Below are 16,418 nucleotides of genomic sequence, written 5' to 3' on the forward strand. Positions count from 1 at the left end.
CAGCATCTGCAGTTCCCAGGGAACCTGAACATAAAGAGTTTCAAGTTAGTCTCCCAACACCACTGTGCTATGCTCACTTCTATTGTTGTCTCATAGGGGACTCTTGGTGGCAGGTGCATGATAAAGGGAAGTTGAGGGAGGGTGTGTCCTCCAACCCCAGCTCTAACAGAATTCCCAGAGTTGGTATTGGGTTAGTCAGAAGTACCTTTGAGATTTTTCTCCTTTATAAAAGAAAAACCAAACCAACCAAACAAAAAGAGTGTGTTTTGTATGTCAATGTCACCTGTTAATCTGAAACCCTGGGAATGACATTGCCATTTAGGGTACACCCCTTTAACAGAGAAACCCAAAGTCAGTCTATACTAACCTCTGAATGTGACAGAGAAATCTGAAGGGGTACAGGACATTACAATCATTAATTAAAGTCTAAACCAACTAAGCAATAGTTTCTGGCCTCCTTGATGTCTTTAGAAAGAGGAAAGGAGAAACAAGTGATGCTGGAAATTAAACAGAGTTAAACAATTCTCCTCAAAGACAAGGGAATGGTGCCTGTGGGCCCTGAAAACATGTAGATTTCATTTGTGTGTAATTTCCTTTCATATAAAACAAGGAGAAGGCTAGCCCTCGGGGATTTTCTGCTGCCCTGCCGGTTGAAAAATTCTGTGTTTGGCAGCTAGGAAAGCGAACCCTTTGCAGAACTGTTCTGAAGTGACCTGTGCTGTGTGCACAGTGACTGTGCGTCACTGTGGTGTATGACGCAGAACCCAGAGCTGCTTCTTGTGATCCCCTAGTGAGTCCAAATGTAGTAGTAGTTAACAGAAACCAGGAGCTCAGTCTGAAGAAAGTGTGAGGAGAACTGGTAAGGAATCAATGTCAGGGTCATTCAAAGGCAAGCTGCATCACAAAAGGCCTGCTTGCCAATCAAGGAGGTTTGCCCTTGAGCATCGAGTCCCAGTCTGCCTGGCAAAACGGTTCTGTGTGGCTTGATCAAATGATTAGAAGTATGTGAATGGAGTTCTGGCACATTTTATAAAATACATATTTGGAAAACATAAAAGCTATTCAAGAAGCAGCCCAGTCAAGCCAGCCTACCTAACCAACATCTGGAGGTAATGTTTGCTTTTCCATGCAGTCTCTGAGGCTCTGGGTATCACAAACACAGCTGTCACTCATCTGGTTCTTCAGCACACCCCGGAGCTACTGCTATTCTAAGGATAGTTTCTTTTTAAAGCTGGGATCAGAGACATGGGTGTTTGGAGTCTTTAAGTTCTCAGGGAATTATTGTCCATTTTGATGATGGTGGTATGTTTGTGAAGAAGCAACTTTGCTTCTCAACAAATTGGATATGAAGAACAGGACAAGCCGGAAAGGAAGGATGGGGGACTCTGGAGAGGTCTGACTGTAAGGATGGAGCAGGAATCATTATTGGAGGAGGTTGGACCTGCTGAGTACTGACACTGTACTTGCCACACTGTGGAAAGGGTCCCTTAAGCAGAGAGCACCATAATTGTATATCTGTATTATCTTTTGGATTGGAGAAAAAGAAAATTTTGGAGGTAGCCAGATGTGGTGGCATTTAAGAGACTGAGTAAGAGGGTTGAGAGCTACAGGGCTTTCTGATCTACAGTACAAGACCCTGTCTCAAAATAACAAGAACAACAACAACAAAAAAAAAAGACAAACAAAACCCCACAAGGAACACATTACAGACAAGAAGGCTAATCCTAGCAGCTAGTGTCTTTTGTTTATGAAACTGAGATACAATAATGGACCATATGAATTTAATATGAAACAAAACAGCGGGTTATTCAGGAATAAAAAGCTAGGTGAAAAATTGCAAACATTATAAGTGACCATACTAACAAGTCAGAGGGAAAATGGCTCATGATTATAGCAATTGGAATACTTGACATAATTCAATCATGACAAAAAAAAATTAAAGAAATCAGGCTAGGAAGAAGACTCTGTGTAAGACCACTTGGTGCACACACTTGGTGAAGGCTTGAGATATCTAGAAGCTACATAAAAGCCCAGTGATATGGTGTGTGCCTAAACCCCAGTGCTGAGGTTCCGGGAGCACAGAGACAGGCAGATCCTGGATCATGGCCAGCCAGTCTAGCTGAAACAATGAGTTCCAGGTTCAATAGGATGTATATAAAAAATACAATTAAAATAATGTAGAGGAGCTGAAAACATGATTCAGCCATTAAGAGTATATATTTCTATGAAAGAGGACCCAAATTTGATTTTCCACACCCACGCTGGATGGCTCATGACTGCCTGTATCCTCAACTCCAGGAAATCTAATGCCTCTGGCTACCACATGCACCACACTGATAAACACCCATACATATAGTTTTAAATAATAATAAATATTAAAAAACTAAAGTAGAGAGAAATAGAGGAAGACACACAGCATCAACCTCTGGCCTTAGCACATTCACACATGGGTGTACACTAGCATGCATGCACACACACACACACACACACACACACACAATTTAAAGATTAAAAATAATTTAATATTTAAAAAACCTGAAATTCTCTAAGGAAATTAGAAACTTTTCTCCTTCTGACAAATGGAATTTCCAAACACCTGTAGCTACATGGTGAAAATCCAATTGCTTGCTTCCAAAAATGGGAACACAGAAGGCCAGCTGCCTCACCATGGCCACTCAGTGATATATTGGGAGTCATGGCTACTGTGATCAGACCATAAAGAGAAGTATCTTGCTTGTTTGTTTTTTTTTTTTTTAAGAAGAAATAGAACTATTTTTATTTGTAAATAACATGGTTATCTATGCATTTGCCAACTAATCACTTCACTATGAGCCTCTGTCATAAAAAATAGAGATTCTTCATGTTAGCAATTAAACACATTGAAAGACATCAAGTAAACACTAGGTAGCCTGTCATTGCCATGTGGAACCACTCTGTGCAGATGCCAAGATTGTTACATAGTCTCAAAGCATGACTAGAAAAGAAGATTAGTTCATTGTAGTGCTTGGAATGAGAGTGGCTCCCATTATTTAATGGGAATGAGAGTAGACTCATTATTTAAAGATGTGGTCCCCAGTTGGTGTAACTACTTATGAAGGATTATGAAATGTGCCCTTGTGTATTACTGAGGAGGTGTAGTACTGGGGTTGGGCTTTGAGATTTCACACACACACACACACACACACACACACACACACACACACACACACAAACTCCTGAGATTCCTAGTGTGCACTCTTCCTCTCTCTGCTTTGTGGCTGTGATGTAAGCTCTCAGGTGTTCCTTTGTTCCACCATCTTGGATTAAACTCGGAAAAACAGAAACCAAATTAAATATTTTAGAAATTGCTTTGGTCATAGTGTTTTATCATTTAGAAAATTAACTAAGAGAGAAATTGGAACCAGAGAGTGGACGATTGCTGTGCTAGACCTGACCATGCTGGTTTTGTGGGGAATGTGGAAGACTTTGGGCTATAAAAGCACAGCATCATGGGCCTCCCTTGTGGGAACATGGAAGACAGTAGTGTAGAGAGCTTGCAGACTGTGGAGGCCCAGTTTAGGAGATTTCAGGAGACCAGTGTCAGCAAGGGGACTAGAGACCATTCTTGTGATATTTCGGCAACGAATGTGGCTTCTTTCTGCCCTTGTCCTAAGAATTCACCTGAGGCTAAACTGATTAATTTCCTTGGCAGAAGAAATTCAAGATTAATATCAACTGTCATACTGTTATTAGTAATCATTTTTTTTGTTTTTTTTTTTTTTGTGTTGCATTTTGTTTGTTTTTGTTTCTCAAGATAGAGTTTCTCTGTGTAGACTTGGTACTAGTCACTTGTATGCAAATCTGTTCTGAAAAATGACAAGTGGGACAAAAAGAAATACAAAATGTACAGTAAACAGAGGAGAGGAGGAGGAGGAGGGAGGAGGAGCACCAATAGATTTAATGTTGCAGCTAAGGCTTGTGCTAAAAGGAATGAGGAAATTAAAAAGAGGTATGATCAGAAATGGAATAAAGAAAGGGGTGCCCTCAGGGTAAGACCCCACACAGCTAAGCTTCCAACTCGTGAAAAGAAATGGCTTAAAGAATTTTCTGTTCCTAAAAAGCAATAACAAAGCAAAGCTGCTGCAAATATTATTCAGGGATGCCTGGATTCACCCCAAGTTGGTAGTCAAACTTGAAAGTGCTGTCCATATGGTTCCAGCTTTAGAATTATGGAGGACACATCAAGAGGTTGTGGAACTTCTCTCTGGAGTTAAGGTGATCCCTGACTCAGGGGAGTCTGTATGGAGGTCCCAAGAGGCCATTGTAGGGCATTGCGAAAGTAAAGCCTGGATCATGTTAGAAACACCAGGATGTTGAAGAAGTTAGGGCCATGGAAGGCCTGTCAAGGAAAGCTGCAAACAGAAAGTGGAACCAGCCCAAGAGAGAGAAGTATGTTATAGACACAAAGCTGGAAGGGTGGGGAACATCTAAGCTCTTTGACATCAGACAGCTTGCTACATCAGACATGGAGCAACAGGAGTTGAAGTTTGCCTTCTTGGATTTTGGTCTTGCTTTGGTCCAGTATTTCCGCATTAATTCCCCCACTCCCCCTTTTGGAATGGTAATGTATATCTGAGCCATTTCATGTTGGCCGTGTATAATTTCCTTTTTGATTTTACAGGGGGCTAGGTAACTTTAATTTTTTTAAACCTTATTTTTTTCCATTTTTATTGGATATTTTATTTACACTTCAGATGCCATCCCCTTTCCTCATTCCCCCCTTAGAAAACCCCTATCCCATGCCCCCTTTTCCTTTTTGCACTTATACATTTTTTTAAAAATGTTAATCAAAGGCTTTATATATTTGATATTGCTCAGTCAGAGGTGTAACCCACTACCCAACCTAGATATATCAACTATCTTTGACTGGTGGAGATACATGAACATCTGCCTCCCTGTCTCTCCCCTCTTTCTCTCTTTCATCACCTAGCTTCTCCTCTCCTTCTTCTCCTTTAAACCTTATTTTTAATGATGGTTCTTAAATGCTTTAACCTTACTTTTAGCCAAGTACCAACCAGAGGTAGTGGGAAAGAAAGGATATGGGAGAAGTGGACCTGTTTAGAAAAGTTCTTTGGAGCAATTCCCGTCTACATTGTCTGGAAATTGGCAGTTCAGTTTACAGGTTAGCAGCAGCAGCTTGTTCCATGCATAAACACTTCACAGATACATCAGCAGTCCAGTTTGGTAGAGTTGGGTTAGCAACAGTGGTGACATGACCTGGGAGAGACACCCAGGCCTCAGCAGGAGAGACCAGGAGAAACACCAGGAGAAGTTCTTGGCCGTGCCTCTGTCAGCAAAGTGAAGGAAGATCAGTGAAGACATAAGACCCACAAGCATTGCACAGCTAGCTGTATAAGCAAGCCCAGCTCAGCCTCCGTCACTGTTTGTCTAGTCCTATTTACACTCTTCAAATATCACGTGTCCTCCGCGGGTCTTGCCTCAGCCCCTGTTTTGCCTCAGCATGTGCACCTGTCTCATCCGACAGCACTCTGCCAATCAGGAGTCTGTGGAAGGAGCAAGAAACTGTAGCACACCACCAGAAGAAGTTTTTTGGTGCATTCTCTGTATGGGGTCCTGAAATGCAGCTCAGCTATGCAAAGCAAGGCAGACCAATACATGTGCGTCAGTAGCAAAAAATCCTTCATCACATGTCCTTTCCTGTGCTTGCTTTAGCAGAGCATCCTTTCACTTGTGTCTGTTTCCGCTAAACATTCCTTCACAAATCTGCCTTAGCCTTTTATCTGTGTCCACTTCAGCTAAATGATCCTTCACCTGATTGCCCCAGCAAAACACTATCCAACCAACTTTCCAAAGAACTCTCAAGTTTCCACTTCAGAGCTACAATTAACAGATCGTCTTCAGTCTTAGAAGAGACTTTGGATTTTGAAACTGTGTTGAGATTGTGAAAGAATATGAAGACTTTAAAAGTTGAAATAAATTTATTTTACATTATGTATATCCATAAGCCTATGGGCTGAGGGAATGAAGTGTGTGCTTTGAGTGAGAATAGCCCCTATAGACTCATTTATTTGAATACTTGGTCCCTAGCTGGTGGAAGTGTTTAGTAAGGATAAGGAGGTGTGGCCTTGTTGGAGGAGGTGTGTCACTGGGGGTGCACTGTGAGGTTTCAAAAGCCCATGTCATTCCCAGTGAGTGTTCTCTCTCTCTCTCTCTCTCTCTCTCTCTCTCTCTCTCTCTCTCTCTCTCTCTCTCTCTATCTCTCTCAGCTTTGTATCAAGAGATGATCTCTCAGCTGTTCTTTGGCTCTTGTCATCATGGTCTATAACCTTCTAAAACTAAAAGGCAAATGACACAATTTCTTTCATAAGAAATTTCCTTGGTCATGATATTTTATCACAGCAACAGAAAAGGAACCAAGACATTCATAATTTGTTACTTTCATTAATTATCTTAAAAAGTCAATGAACTCCACCCATTTCCCCTTCTTTCTGCATATAGACTATAAAATCTCAGCATGGAGTGAAAAGGCAAAAGACAATCAAAAAGAACCCCACCTCAGGTCAATCTCCTTTCATCTGGCAGAGTGACTAAAACTTTGCTTTCTCTGAGTGGCAGCAGTTTGTGGGGTCTAACTTAGCACCTCGCAGCTTCTCCTGAGCTCTGTTGATTGACAAAGTATCTCTTCCTCAGCTTCAGGAAAGAGTAGCCTTGGAGAAGGGAGATGTGAGAGGCCAAAAGGGGTCCCTCTAGATGTTGGACCAGATTCCAGGTGGTGGGACGAAGGGTTAGGGGTGTAATCAGCAAAGGGGAACAAAGAAACCATGACTCCGAGGGTCCTTTCTTCATGTGTGAGTAGCTGTCAAGCTGTACTCCTAATTAGCTAATATGGAGGGGCCGACAAGTATAGACGATGTCAGAGGAAAGATGCCAATCTATACTTTTTCCAGTTTATTTCTATTTAACTGTGTGCACAGCTGCACTATCTCTTACCGTGATGTTTGTCGAAGGATTTCACATTTGACTGTCACAGAGGCATTGTGGTTTGACATAGACTGAGGAGATCAAAGAGCATATTTAACAGTGAATTCCAGGTATCCTTCAGAAGTAATGGAAAGTTTTCAGTGGGATTCATCTGCACATCCCTGAAGGGCAAGAGCAGAGAGAATCCACAGAGCAGGGCTGGCTGGCAGAGAAAGGCTTTACCATAAGGCTGCCACATCTTCTCATCCACACTGAATTAGGTTCTGCTTAATGCAAGCTTCCAGGAAGCCAGATCCTCTTGATCAAATGATGTGTCTAATCAAGGGGCACATAAATAGCTCTCTCTCCAAGAAAAGAGTTAAGAATAGAAGCTAGGACTCTGCTACACAGCAGACTGCAGCTGTCAATGTGGACAGTAGAAGACCAGCACTGGCCAATACAACACTAGGCAAATGCCAGGCAAGGGCTGCTAGCACAATGGCAGGCTATGTGTGGCACACTGGATGTCCAGTGTGGGCAGAGGTGGTACAAGGAGAGAACCATGCACCACCCAGATGATAAAAAATAAATAAAAGAAAGAAGAAAGAGGAAGAGCAGACTCTCACAGCGTGGGTGTTTGGAAAGTCAGCAGGACGCAGAGGAGTTTACGATAGTGTGTAGCATTGACACCAAAGACCTTCGGGAAACAGACTGTGCTGCAAGCCAAGTTATTATAGAAACCACACAGTTTCTCTTAAGAAACTTGGGACAGAAATCAAAGCACGGTGGCATCACATCAAGGTATTTGCCACTATATAGGGAGGAACCTGCCTGGACAAGCCACTGCAGCACCCTGGAGCCAGGACTCTCAACCCATCCCTGGAATAAATTCAACTTTTAGAAGGCAGTCCAAAATCCTGCGTATACCTCACTGCCTCCCAGAGACGTATGTTATGAGCCTATCCACATGGACACAGTAAAATAGAAAACAAGGCTTATTCTATCAGGTTTCAATCCAAGAAAAATTAGTTTCATAAGCTGTTACTTGTTGGTCTAGGAGATTTTTTAAATTATCTAACACCAGATATTTATAATTTGCCATAGTTTTTTTTCTTGTATAGCCTTACTAAGAAAATATTAAATATAAATAATGATCTTTCATGTGTATAATTTACTGATACATTGTCTTCAAGTAAACCAGATGATAATATGCATTTATGTCCCTTGAACTTGAGTAAAAAATTTATTCATTTGTTTTGTTATGACCCATTTATTTTTGGTAGTCATAGTTAAAACTATCAAGAGAAACTGCTAGTACTCTTAGCCTTCCAAATCTTTGGGTTCTGCATCTATGGATGCAACAACCTCAGACTGAAACACATATTTTAAAGGCAAGCACAGTTGCTCTGTCAGTAAAGGTACTTGCCACCAGGCTCAGCCATCTGAGTCTCATATCTGGTCCCCACATAGTAGAAGAAGAACCAGTTCTGCAAGTTGTCCTTTGACTTCCACACGTGCACTGTGGAACATACGCCCTACCCTACCCCATGGCACAGGCACTCAATGGTACACACACACACACACACACACACACACACACGTGTCAAATAAAAAATAAATAAATGTAATAAATCTTGAGCTGTTTTAAAAATTCCCTCTGTTCTGAACATGTGCAGACTTTTCCCTTGTCAATATTTCCTAAACAATATAAAGGGGGAAATTTTTACATAGTATTTATACTACATTAGGCATAAGAAGTTATCTATAGACAATTTGAAGGATTTAGCAGTTTCTGGTAAATACTGATTGAGAGTATGGTATTTATAGAAGCAACTTAAAAGAGGCGGGATTTATTTTGGCTCACAGTTTGGGGTACAGTCCATCACAGCAAGATAGCATAGCAGCTGGTTTGTGGTGTTGAGGTGGGAGCTTGCTCTCTCCTGGTGGGTCAGGAAGCAGAGAAAGGGGGTGCCAACATGACTCTAGGTGTCACTACTGTGGCAGCTTTTTTCCTTCCCTTTTTTAAAAGTGGGAATCTCAGCCTATGAGAAGGTGCTGCACACAGCAAGTCTTCCCCCCTCAACTCATCCTCTGTGGAAATGCCCTGAGGAGCAATTCTAATGGCGTACTCACTTAGGTCCTGGGTGCTTGAAATGTTCTTTAATCCAATGCAGCTGACCATCAAACAACCGTCACAGTATCTTCTTGGTTACTAAGGTGGTGTGGGGAACCAGCTGAGAGGCCATGGCTGAAGCAATATATATGTATGTACACACACACACACACACACACACACACACACACATCCTAGGCTTATTAGCTGTGACCTCGCTGAGTTCTGTTGCCTAACTTCCTTTCTGTAAAATGGGGATGGCAGTAATAGTGTTCACCTTATCGGGCGGTGATGCCTCAACCAGCACAGAGTAAAGACATATCAGTGAGCACTCACTGCTCTAACAGAGTGTCTGGCATTAGGTAAGCACTCTATGTTAATGAGTGTTTCCTATTCCCGTAATTTAAGCTCCCATACAAGCGTAGTGAGCGCTTGCTTGTATGGGAGGTAGGCAACATGCACAAACAGGCTCTGCAAGGCTGGTGATCAAAGCCTGAGGTCTCACACAGTGACATTATCTCTACTGTGTTCAATATGGAATTAATCTCAATTTAATGATCCTATCCCTTTGTATTTACTAGGGTTGAAAATATGTCAATGAGGTTGGAGGAAATCAATGAAAGAGAAAATTTCATGAAAACGTCCCTGCAGACTGTCGACCTTCGGCTTTCTCAGCTGGAGGAGCTATCTGGCAGGATGGTGAGCGCTTTGGAGAATCTGGCAGGCATCCACAGGTCTGATCTGATCCAGGCTCGATCGCGAGCATCCTCAGAATGCGAGGCCACCTTCCTGCTGCGGCAGAGCAGCATTAACAGCGCTGATGGCTACAGCATGTACCGCTACCATTTTAATGGCGAGGAGCTTCTGTTTGAGGAGCCTTCCCTCTCCACTTCGCCAGGGACAGTGTTCCGGAAAAAGACCTGCTCCTTCCGCCTGAAGGAAGAGGATGCAAAGTCACACCTGGACCAGCCGAGTAGCCTACACCACTCCCCCAGCCCCAGCCCGCCTGCCACGCCAGGTCGCAGCCGGCTCGCCCTTGACGGTCCCTTGAGCGCAGAGCTGAGACCCGGACCAGATCCTGGCATCTCCGCGGGCGAACTCGATCCTCAGGCGGATTTCAAGAGCGCTGAAGCTGCACCAAGTCTGAACGCAGTGAGTGTTGCAGGCACTCAGTTGACCATGGAAAGCACCGTTTCCCACCCGCTGAGGGAGAGCAAACTCGTGCGCTACTACCCGGGAGACCCCAGCACCTTCAAAACAATGAAGTCCAGAAGCTTCGTCTATTCTGAAGGAAGAAAGCTAGTCCGGGGTCTTAGCAATTGGGCTTCCGAGTACAGTTCAATCATGGACCAAGCATGGAACTCGACAGAGTGGAGATGCCAAGTTCAAAGGATCACGCGCTCCCGCAGCACAGACATCCCATGCATCGTGTCCGAAGCAGCCTCACTAGACGAGCTTGAGGATGAGCACAGAGGATCCCTTCTGGCTCCTCAGATCTCCCGGTCAGCCCTCACAGTCTCCGACAGGCCCGAAAAGGAAAACTTACTGTCCGTGAAGCCACACCAGACTTTAGGATTCCCATGCCTACGGTCAAGAAGTTTACATGGCCATCCTAGGAATGCTGAACCTGCTCCTAGCAAATTAGACAGGGCAGGGCATGCCAACAGCATTAGCAATTTAGCAGTTATGTCAGTTGCCCCAGAAGGACAAAACATCCAGAAAGAGAAAAGAAGCTCGGAAACTGAATGCTAATGGGTTTTGCTTCTTTGATTAAAACAAAAATCAAACACAGCCAGAACCATGGATGGGTGCCATCTTGACCATCCAAAACATTATCAATTTCAGGAAATGCTTTCATTTCAAACTTAATTTTAAACTTAATTTAAATTGTAACGAGCATACAGTAGTGTTCTGTTAAGCACGTTTTAGAAGATTATGTTGTTGTTTTTTTTTAAGCAGGAGTAGAAGAGAATAAAAGCCTCAGTAGGTAGAATGCTTGCTCACCGAATACGCCCAAATCCCCGGCTTCAAACGCCAGCGGCACATGAAACATGAGTATCGTCAGATACCAGTACAGTTGTAATCACAGCAGTCAGGGAGACAGAGGCAGGAGAATCAGAAACTTACAGTCATCCTTGGCTACATGGGAAGTTCCAGGCTAGTCTGAGCCACTTAAGAATGTCCTAAATAAATAAACAAACAAATAAAATTTCAGAAGACACTCGGCCAGGGAGGCGAATTAATTCCTCACTATCTAGACTGCATGAGCCACCTACTGTCTGACAGAGGCCTTAAGGTACTGAAGTCACTACTGAGACTTAATTCACTTAATAAGTGACCCAAGAGAGTTTAAAGAGATAGAATAGCTGTGAAAAAAGGAAGGAAAGGGGAAAACTAAAAATCAGTAAGTACAAGAAGTAAGCAGCATAAATGTACAATTTGTATATTTTTATGAGGAGGTTTTGCTGGTTTTGCTTTAAAATTATACAAATCTGTGAAACCTCACACTCTAATAATACATGAGGCTTGTGAATGCAGTGTTACTGAGTTTGTATAACACACACACACACACACACAACCCAAGAAAACAGAAAACAAATCAATGTATTTTTCTCTAGGAATGGTTTGTGGGAAGCTGTAGATAAAACCTAAAGGCTAGAGGTTCAACAACCATAGCGACCTCTCAAGGCTGAGGACACAAGATGTCACACTTCAACCCGGTGTTCCTGCAAAATAAAGGAATGTGTATCCAACAAAGCCACTTTCCCTTGGGACTAAAGTTAGGCCTGCCATCTGAGACACATATGCCCAGGAGCGGGTGGAATGCAGTGTGCTCCCGGAACAAAGGGAAGGTTAGGGTTTTGAGACTGAAAATGTCATGCACACCATTACAGAAGAAGGCTCAGTGGTATTTCCAGCCTGTGCAGGAGCAGGCAGGTGCTGACTGTCTGGTGGAGGTAGCTCCTGTGCAAGGCTAATCTCCTTGGGATAGCTGTGGTTCCATCAGCTGACCCTTTACTTCCTTTCACTGGACCGTGACAGAATGAATCCATTTTATACAATGAATTCTCACAAAGTCAACAGATATTGTTGGCACAGGGTGGAGGGGCCGAGTACCATCAAGGCACGTCACCACCTAACTATACACAAAGGAACAGAACAAAGAGTTCTCTGGCTAGAATGGAGGTTAGTCAGTTAGTGCACAGTGCCCTTTAAAAGGACTCAGGAAAGTCTCCAGCATGCACATACAGAGCAGAGAGCCCAACTTCTGCCTAGAAACATTTATGAAGCCAAGGACTTCATAAAAAGAACCACTGGCTAGTAGATCCAAGATCTAAGAACAAATGATGGTGGCAAGGGACCATAATGGACAAAAATGGGAGATGAGGTTTAAAAAACAAAAGGAGCAAAGGGGATGAGCAAGTCAGTTTCCTTCTCTGAGTAGAAGGAGGCAGATAGAGGGGAGACGCATAAAGACAGGCAGACATAGACAGAAGCCCAGAGCATTGCAGTCTGTGGTCTGCTCTCCATTTGAAGATCCTCTCAATGGTGCCACCGGAAGCGAGCGAATGTGATGATCAGGAAGGAGACTGATTTTTTTTTTCTCCTAAAATAAGCCAGAGATTTTAATAGATTAGAATTCCTGAACGTGGATGAACTTTCCCAAAAGGTCTGATCTAGCACTGTAATAGGCAGGTCTTTGAAATTTAATACACAGCATTTATTTAGTAAACAAAACTATTCCTTGTTTGTATACTGTTGCATGGATCCTATTTAACCGGTCCACTACATGTCCATATGTGACTCCATGTTTCATGAAATGATCCGTACAAGATAGCTAGCTGTTGACAACCATGCTGATGAAGCCAACCCAAAGTTTTAAGTCTTTTCTGTTGAAGGCCAGGCAAACAGTGGCCTTGTGCCTCTGAAAAGTCTACTGGTGCCCAAGCTCAGGGGTACAGAGGTTTTAACAGTTTTTAAAAAACCCCCAGAGACCATAATTTACATCAAAGTTAGATGAGGGCCTGATTACCCTGAAATGTTCGTTTCTGGCAGAGCATAGCAATTATATTAGATGTAACCTGCTAATTATGTTTTACTTATATCTTTTCTAGTTATTTTAGTTTACTTTAATTATTTTAATTAATACATCTTGACATAATGGTCAAGGCCATGGAAATCTCAACTGTGTTGCCAAGGCAGATGTGACCATTGGGAGGAGGCAGATAGAAGGCTGAGAACTGTCTAAGCAAACACAAAATGAAGTCAGAACAAGAGGGCAGTACCTTGGTCATTTTATTTCATACACTGCATCTTCTCTTATTCCCAAACTTTTGTCATTCATATATATATATATATATTAGATTAATATAATTACATCATTTTTCTCTTCCCCTTTCCTCCCTCCATGGCCTCTTTTTTTCTTAATTGTTGTTATACACACAGACACACATACATACACACACACACCCTTAAATATGTAAGCATAACCTGACCAGTCTGTATAATGTTAACAACTTTTATGAGTGTGTATTCAGGGCTGACCACTGGGTATTGAATAATCAATTGAGGTATGCTCTTCCTTGTAGGCTTTCTCTTGCTCTCAGCATTCCTTAGTTGCCTGCTATTCTTGAGACTGGGGCTTCTGGGGTTTTCCTCCATTCACATTAGCATAGCCATTGTCCCTGTTCAGCTCCTGTTTAGGCTTGAGTTGGTGAAACTTTGGGAGTGTAGCCTCTGACATTCCAAGGAGACAAAAATCTCACAATAAACATCTTGTTCCTCTGGCTATTATAATCTTTCCTCCTCTTGATTCCCGAGGCTTAGGTGAAGGAGATGTGTTATGGGATTGGGCTCCACAACTATGCATTCTGGTTGGTTGTTTTCTGTAGTGGTCACTGTCTTTTAACAAATAGAAGTTTCCTTGATGTGGGGTGGGGGGAGTGAGACTACGTTCATCTGTGGGTATAAGGACAAATATTTAGAGTGTAGTTAGAAATGATACTGTTTTAGTAAAGTGGTGGTAATACATTCTCCTCTAAGATCCATGGATTCACTAGCCCTGGGTAATTGACTAGATTTCCAATACCAGGCATGATTTCCATCTTGTTGAATGGGTCTTAATCCCAATCAGACAGCTGATGGTTACTGTCAAGGTATGTGTGCCACTATTATAACCTTAGGGTTATCATGCCATGTTGGTTGTTGTGGTTCCTGGGTATCATAGGATTGCTAGTTGCTTCCTTTGAAAGTTTTCAAGGCACCTTTTGGTACCAGTAAAGCTAGTCCTCAGGGAGGATGCTTTCAGGTCAGTTCCAGCTCTGGGTCTTGCATCTGAAGTGTATAGTGTCTTCAGCAACAGGGACTTACATTTCACCTCCAAGAAGCAATAGCAATAGTCTGTAACATTTTGAGAGTCTCTTGGACAACCCTGACCAACAACTCAAAATATGGCTTCTCATGCCAGATATTGGCATTTTTATTAAATGGTCTTTGGCTCTTGGAAGAAGCATTGTCAGCCCAGGTGGAAAATTTTCATTTACTCTATTCACGTATATTTATACACTGATTCATGTGTGCTACGGATATTTTTAGGTAGTTAATAATGCAATTCTTTATCCTTACTGCTATTTTACCTGTCTCTCTCCTTTTTCTACATTTTGATTGCAAAAGTGCTTAGCTTTAGCCAAGTTCAAGAGAAGAACAGCTTTCTCAGAACACTTTGAAGATCTGTAATTATGGTGGTTTGAATATGCTTGGCCCAGGGAGTGGCACTATTAGGAGGTGTGGCCTTATTGGAGTGGGTGTGGCCTTGTTGGTGGAAGTGTGTTACTGTGGAGGTGGGCTTTAAGACCCTCATCCTAGCAACATGGAAGCCAGTCTTCTCATTTTTGCCTTCATGCTACGTACCACCCCAGACGGGTATGGGAGTCCCTGGGATGAGGGTCCTTGAAAGCTAGGTAGGTAAGGATTCGGCGGTGACAAACAGAAACAAACACAGAGGCAGTTTGAATCTGAGTGTATTTTGTAGCTCTCAAGCAAAGGTTCTTATACATAGAAAAAACAAATATTACAGCTCCTAGGAGATGTATACAGGAGAGCAATCAGCAGAGGACAGGAATCATCCAAGCATACCGACTCTACAAAGATATATTCAATAAATCACAAAGAGAACAGGTAACATCATTATTATTATTTGACACAATAAAAATCATTCAAGTATTACAACTCTAAAAGGATGTATTCAGTGGGGCAATCATCCAGGGCTAGCGGTAGATCTCCAAGAGCAGGTTAATTAATCTTTATAATCAACTATTATTTAACATCTAATACCTGATTTTTTTATAAATCTTCAACACACAAATTTAAACTATTTTAATTCTTTTTATTTAAGGCTTTTTTAAAACCACATACCAAAGCCCTTCTCCAATGACACGTGTGTAGCCATATTGAGATTTTATTGTTGTTTAATTGTAGCCATATTAAGTTTTATTTATCACAATACTATTATGTAGCATGTAAATGACTATAAAGTAAAGCGTCAGTTTCCCTGGAGGCGAGGTCATGTTAGTGGCCCCATCTTAAAGGATGGTTTCTTACCCATTTTCTTTGCTTAAGATCTTGGCCTAGGCTAACAGGAACATGTAAATAAGAAAAGGAAGAAGAGAAACTAAAACGGATAAGTTGCCATGAGCGCTCCGACTTAATGTTTTGTTCCTGACAAGAGTTCCACAACCGGTCCCAGGAGACTTCCTTTTTTTGAAGTTTTGGCTCAATCTGCGGAACTTGTCACACAGATTTTACCGGGGTTGGTCTGGCACCTTCAGAACAAGATGTAGAACCCTCAGCTCCTCTAGCGTCATGCCTGCCTGGGTGCTGCCATGATGATAATGGACTGAACCTCTGAACCTGTAAGCCAGCTCCAACTAAATGTTGTCCTTTATGAGAGTTGCCTTGGTCATGGTGTCTGTTCACAGCAATGGAAACCCTAACTAAGATAGTAACTGAGCAAACTTGGTCTGAAGAAGGGAAAGATTGTCCCCGAATTCTACACACTTGCTGAGAGTTGTACCTCGCCTCAGGTATGGGTTACAAGTCCCATCCCTGTAAGTCTCTCTAAGAATGGTGGCACTCATATCTTATTAAGGTGTTGCCTAAAACCAATGTTAACACCATGCTTTTTTGAGATGTTTGTATTACAGATACAAATGAATAGCTCCTAATGGTGAAATCTGAGACCTTGTGGCAGGCCAGATATTAAGAGCTTTCTTACATAGCCTAAATTGTATGGTGTAGGGACTATGTACTTTCCTAAAACTGCACAGCTCAGGTACTGAGAATTTTA

At 42.3% G+C, this 16,418-nt stretch overlaps 1 protein-coding gene across 2 annotated transcripts in view; it reads left to right on the top strand.

Moving 5' to 3' along the window:
* Positions 1-16,021, top strand: part of Trpm1 (transient receptor potential cation channel subfamily M member 1) — a 119,322-nt gene extending 103,301 nt beyond the window's left edge. For both annotated transcript variants that reach the window (XM_034501973.2, XM_034501975.2), the window contains exon 27: positions 9,655-16,021. In XM_034501973.2, coding sequence (XP_034357864.1) covers positions 9,655-10,825 — 1,171 coding nt within the window. In that variant the 3' untranslated portion in view covers positions 10,826-16,021. The remainder of the gene's footprint in view (positions 1-9,654) is intronic.
* The last annotated feature ends 397 nt before the right edge of the window (positions 16,022-16,418 follow it).

This window comes from Arvicanthis niloticus, chromosome 1 (assembly GCF_011762505.2).
Source record: "Arvicanthis niloticus isolate mArvNil1 chromosome 1, mArvNil1.pat.X, whole genome shotgun sequence".
Lineage (NCBI taxonomy): Eukaryota > Metazoa > Chordata > Mammalia > Rodentia > Muridae > Arvicanthis > Arvicanthis niloticus.